At 39.3% G+C, this 6,359-nt stretch overlaps 1 protein-coding gene across 1 annotated transcript; it reads right to left on the bottom strand.

Annotated features, from left to right (window-relative positions):
- Positions 1 to 2,904: 2,904 nt before the first annotated feature.
- kcnmb3 (potassium calcium-activated channel subfamily M regulatory beta subunit 3) lies at positions 2,905 to 6,359 on the bottom strand. Its single transcript, XM_014991731.2, has 4 exons — positions 6,274 to 6,359; positions 4,977 to 5,180; positions 3,928 to 4,099; positions 2,905 to 3,710 (listed from the first exon to the last, which is right to left on the bottom strand). The coding sequence occupies exons 1-4, from the start codon at positions 6,357 to 6,359 to the stop codon at positions 3,342 to 3,344; spliced, it is 831 nt and encodes a 276-aa protein (XP_014847217.2). The 3' UTR covers positions 2,905 to 3,341.

Below are 6,359 nucleotides of genomic sequence, written 5' to 3'. Positions count from 1 at the left end.
TCTCAAAACATGAGCACAAAAGTTTTGAGTTTTGTGCTCAAAACTTTTTTTTTAGCCATTGTGCTATCTCAAACCTCACGCTCAAAATTTGTCTCTGCTCGCAGGGAGGGTTGCATGCGGAGATTTGATCTAAGCAGAGACAAATTTTTGAGCATGAGGAGAAAGGTTTGAGAGAGCACAGTGAATATTTGAAAGAGAGCAGAAGTTTTGAGCACAAGCATTACAGGTTTTGAGAAGAAAGACACAAAGTAACAAAGAAAAACTTTTTCATTTTGCTTTCAAAATGAAAATGTAAGCACAAGTATTAAAAGGTTTGAAAACAAGACACAAAACCCTGCTTTCAAACTCAAAATGTGTGCTCTCAAATTATAGCAGAAAATTTCCCCCCATACTCATTTGAATGCGTCAGCTAACCTATCAGAAGTTTCCAAAGTCATGACATCATCCTGTGGTCTTTCCCTCATTGCTTAAAGAGGCGGGAATCATTCTGGATGTAAGCTTTACATTTCAAAGACATCAAGTCTGTCATTATATTTTTTTCAGTATATTTGTTGCTTTTATAGATAAATATCTGACATTCTCTCATTGTGGCATCAAGCAAATACAAATAATTTTGGTATTTCTAACTGACTTGAAGCAAGAGAGGTTTGGTGCGATTTAACTTCAGACAGAGAAAATTATATATATATATATGTATATATATATATATATATATATATATATATATATATGTATATATATATATATATATATATATATATATATATATATATAAACTTCTGGTTTCAATTGTTTCTGAATTTTCCCGCTAACCTCTGCAGATCAACTTTTAAATTTTAAAATGATCGCCAGTAGACTTCGCCTCAGGACTTTTGCCGTAAAATGTCTAGAAAAGACATTTGTGTAGTTGAAAGCTAAGCTGATAAAGTATTTTTTTAATGATTCAGAGAAAAAACAAAAGTGCAGAATTGATGCTGTTTATCTTTGCAGTGACGCAAAATGTTCCATGATGTTCTGAGTGACGGTCTCCCGCTCTTGCCTCATTGTTTGGAGTTGATCTCGGTTTGTTTCTCCACCATGTTTTTCTTTTTTTAAAGCTAATCATCAGTCGTGTTAAAATATTCCAAGTGAGCCACTTCTTCCGTGTGACGTTCTGCTCCAACATGCTGGTTGCTCCCGGATTGCTGGAAGAAGTTGCTCCCGGAGGACGTTTCCATCCAGCTCTTTATTCATGGCAGTGTTCTTGGACCGAGCTTGAAGGAGACACGCAGCCTTGGATGAGAAGCAACCCTACACATTGTACCAGGATTCTTCAGCGTTGGCACAGCACACCACTCATGGGATTGCTCTTTTTTTCCCCTCCTTCTTCTTCTACTTGCTGATTTTCTGTCTGTACTCGGATGTTTTTCTGGGGGCGGAAGTAGCTTCTTGTCGCATCATTCTCTCCAAGTGGGTGTGAGTAGCAGATCCACTCACCCGTTCCTGGTACAAGTGTCGGGCGAGCTCTGCCACGGAGCCAATGTGATTCTTGCGGCCTCCTCAGGAGGAGACACTCGTATCGTCCTGAAGTGTTCGTCACTGCCACTGAACCACATCTGCTCCTCTTCGGTCGCAGTCATTCAACTTATCCGATTGGTGGCTTCAGATGGACTCATGAGATGCTCGTTATTGGATAAAGTTATTTCATGCCAAGACAGAAAAACAGTAACCTCCCCCGCGCCCCCAAATGTATAAGTTATTTCTTTCTGAGATTAAATAATACAGACGGTGTGTGATACTGGAAATCTTTTTGTGATCCGATAGGGAGTGAACACAAGGCTAGTATCGCCGATACCGATATGTTTTATTTTTAAATGTCATCATTGAATAATTAGGTGATTTGACTTCAGTTAGTTAATTATGATTATGAAAAAGATACAGGACAAACATTTTAAACAATTAAGTGTTTTTTTTTTGTTAACAATAGAAAACAATGTACACTGCAAAAACACAAAATCTTGCCATGTATTTTTGGTCTAGTTTTTGGTGCAAATATCTGACAAAGCTAACTTATAAGTATCTTGTTTTAAGTTAAAAATTCCTTAATATCGATGAAAAAGTACTAGTTCCACTAGTAGATTATTTCACTTCTAACATGGGGAAAATGCTTTGTTATAAGTGAAATTATCAGCCAAGTCAATTAGTACTTTTTCATCAATATGAAGGAATTTGAAACTTAAAACAAGCTCCCAGATTTTTCTGAAAAGTTACTTGTAAGTTAGTTTTGTTTTATTTCAAGATATTTCTAGGATATTTGTCCTAGACACTAGGCCAAAATTACTTGACAAGACTGTTTTTACAATGTAGTAGTATAGAAATAACATAATTACCTAGATTCTACTACACACAATTGTTTATTAGGCTAACTGAGTCTGTAACTGTAATCTAAATGGAAATACTATTTTCTCTTCCTTTTATATTCACCCATATTTATATGTCTAGGTTGAGGTGCACAAGTATATTTTTGTGATTCAGTATTTTTGTGATTTTGTGATATTCTGGCTTTTTCCAGCAGCCAGGAATATCTAATAGTAGTTTAATCTATCTGCTAAAATTGAACCTATGATCACAGATTTGACTGTGAAAACCATTTATAATAGATATTCCTGATTTTTGTTGAAAAGCCTCTGCCATAGAAGCATCTCTAACTGTTTAAATTCAGGCATATGCCCCAACATGCCCTCTGTGAGAAAATTTGAGTAACTTGCTGGACATATGGAAGAGAAATTGCAAACAAAAGTACTGATCGTTTTACATGGGCTATGTTTGTGTTGAAACTAAAGGAGTAGCACAGATAAGTCTTAAGGTAACAAATAGGCAGTTGATGAACAACAAACAGCATTACTGTAAAGCAGCAGGCTCCAGGCTAGCATAGCATATTAACTGTGTTAATATGCTGTGTTTTTGCAGTGTACTAGTATAGAGTACACTGTGTACTTTACTAATGTATAGTACACAGTGTAATAACTTTACACACCTGGTACTTCATACACAACACAACAACATTAAGTCATCACTGATAAAGCATACTTAGACTTGACAGATCTTTTTTTTTTTACTACTTTACCACCATTGGCTCAGACTGAAGTGAGATTAAATAATCACCATAAGATTTTGATCTTATCAAATTAGGCCTGACCTGGTCAATAACCAACTCCTCAGGCTTAACGGGATTTAGAAATATGTAGATCTCTGTAAACTCTTTTGACGTTTTGACCAGTCAAGTGGTACTCTCAACCTTTTTTTTTTTTTTCTGATCACAGAGACCTCTCAAATCCGACCGGTGTGTGTTCCACCATATGTCACAAAATAGATTGCATGCTTGACCTCTGGAGGAGTCTGTACATTTTGCCCTGAGTGAATCTCAAAGTCCGCCTTCCTCCTCTGGAATAACTTCTCACATCAGTGGACAGGCGGGCCAAGCACTGTGTCAGCTTTACAAGTCCCACCAATAAAGATCCGCCACCCAGCATCAGACAGGGCCACAGCAGTCCGAACAGCGCTCTCTGCAGCGTGTACTTCCTGTTCAGGATGACATGGTTGGGGTGTCCCTTTTGGTCACTGAAACACGCTGAGCTGTTGTTCAGCTGGCCGTCCACCCACTTTTTTACTTTCTGCACTTCGTCCTGAAGCCCTTTTCTGTCCATTTGGCACTTGGGGAGATAGAAACACTGGAACAGAAGAAAAACAATGCAAGTCACTTGTTGCTTCAGGATCTGCTAAAACAGATGCGTTATCGATTCATGGACTTCAAGTCTTTCATTTTGCATCTATCCCATCTGAACTAGCACAGCCATCTTTGCCCATTATGATCTCAGTAAACTTTAGTGCAGAGTCACACATAACATCAAGAGACTCAGGAAATTTTGAGTCATTTAAAACGTGTACCTCGTTCGGAAGGAAGACCGAATCCTCGTCAAACTGGAGAAAGGCTGACTCGTTGGAGCCGGTGACGCTGACGGTCACAGTAAGGCAGGGCACCGTGCTCACCCCTCTGCAGTCCACCCACTCTTCCAGGATATCAGTCTGAGGCAGGACACAGCTAGCCTCCTCCCAGCAACTGGAGAACAGTCACCAGAGACATTTTAGAGAAGAATGACCAAAACCCTCTGGCATTGTAAACTATCACCAGTATGACAATAATTCTAGTATGTCAGATAGAATATTGGCATGAGAGGAACCAACTGACTGAGCTCAAGCAAACCTTGCATAGAGACACAACACTCTTGAGACGAAGAGAAGCATTTGCACATGTGGTGTAGCAGTTCCTTGACAAACTGAATGGAGTGAAACAATGGACTTACTGCCTTTTAGCCATTTGTGGTCTCTAAGACTAGTAATCTGTTTCTTGAGCTCATTTTGTTTGCAGTTCTGTGGAATTTCCCACTGAGGTACCATTTGGACTAAACTATCTTTTTGCAGGATGGGATGACGTACCATCAGATTTCAAGTATATCAGCCAAAGACTCTCCTATAACTATGGACTAATGGATCTCAATAGCTTCATAACCTTACAGACTTTAAAGGGTTACAAAAGATTTTGAGTTAGGGTAGCATCTTATTCAACATGTCTCAACTTTTTTCTCTTAATCACTTTAGTTTGTGTTCTTAAGGACTATGTAGCACTACATCTGCCATGGGAGGTTCAGTTGTTGGCACTTCTACATCACAACAACGATGTCCATGGTTTAAATCTTAGATGGAGGTATTTTTATTTGGAGTTTGCTTGTCCGTCCTTCTTTCCCTGTGCTCTGCCAAAGAAGGTATAGTAAATGGGTAGATACATGGTACCTACTGTAGAGCCGTATTTTTACTCCAGCAGAAGAGCAGAGCAAAGACACATTCCAGAGTTGCCCACCCCACTGGCGAGCAGTGCGTGTTAAATCAGATGTAATATCTCAGCCCCACTGACAGCTTGGATGTGTACACCAGCGTACCTGTCAATGTAAGGCTTAACCGTGGTAATGCCGACCACAAAGAACATGAGCACAGAGAAAGCCATCATGGTGAAGCCCAACAATATGGCTCGTTCTTCTCCGACACTAGACGTAGGCATCTGACTCCGGGCCCCCTCGGCGCCCCCTCCGTCCCCTCTTTGGCTCCTCTCCTGCTCCTGCGTCGCAGATGTGTGCTGGATCTCCCTGTGTCTCTCACACACACAAGGACACAAATCAGGTTTAAGCAGCACGGCTTAATGCCACTCAACCTCAGATTTTATGGTGTGTATTGATTGATGCTGTAAAAGATGTTTGCTTCAGAATCTTTGAAGCAAACAAAGAATCTGAGGATGTTTAACCCACTTGAGGGTTAAACACCAAAATCATCTGCCAATTTAGGGCTTCAACTCTGACATTTTTATTTTTGTAAATATGTATAGAAAGCTTTAAAATATATGAATTTATTGCAGTAACACAATCTATTACAAAAAAAAGAAAACGTTTGAACACAAAACAGACAACAGAACAAATCAATGCATTTCACAGGATTCGTCCCGCCCACTGGGTTTGACGGTCTAAATTACTTCACAGGAGCCATGAAATGAATGAATACACAGTGAAATTATTAGATTCTTGAATAAAGGCTTTCTTTAAAAATACATTTTATGATTTAAATTCATTATCTAAAAAGGTAGCTTTAATTATTATAGGGACATCTGATCATTTAATTGCAATTTCATAATTTCATGATATATTTAATAATCTAATGACATAATTTAGTGCTAAATTGAATAATCTGTATGTTTTTATTTAATTTTGTCATTTTTATTCATATCTATCTGTTGTCAACAGGCAGGAAACTGCAAATAGAAGCAAATGTAGCCACCTTTTAGAAGAAAGTTTTCCCTCTACTTTCAAACCTAAAATTAGGAATAAAACTGTGGTAGACATTTCCCCTCAAAAAACATAAGTTATCTTTCTCTAAAAGGTCATGTAACACTCCAGGATCTGAAGCGGTTTTATTTAGCCGGACCGAGGGCAACAGAACGCCTCTTTGGACTGTAAAGGTTGCCACAGACATCCAAGTGTAGATCTGGAATAAATAAGTCGCAGTGTTAAGCAGTTTCCAAACTTGAGCCGTCCGTGTTACTATTTCCTCGCTGTCCCCAACGTCCGCCAGCAGAGTTTATTTGGTGAAGCTCTGCTTGCATTTCCAAGTGTTTTTCAGCCGTAATGAACTCCCAGCTGCGTTTCCTCCAGCCCTCGCCGCCCGGCCCAGTCCATCATTTGCTCTTACCGTGTCTGCCGCCTGCGAGCACCATGCAGGTTGATGTTAATGGGGATGCTAAACGACCTCCGGGGAGAAGCCGTGTTCAAGAACAT

This window comes from Poecilia mexicana, unplaced genomic scaffold (genome assembly GCF_051168715.1).
Source record: "Poecilia mexicana isolate PSO_F unplaced genomic scaffold, ASM5116871v1 scaffold_17, whole genome shotgun sequence".
NCBI classification, from domain to species: domain Eukaryota; kingdom Metazoa; phylum Chordata; class Actinopteri; order Cyprinodontiformes; family Poeciliidae; genus Poecilia; species Poecilia mexicana.
Note: the sequence above shows the minus strand (reverse complement) of the source record. Positions and strands in the feature narration are given on the sequence as shown.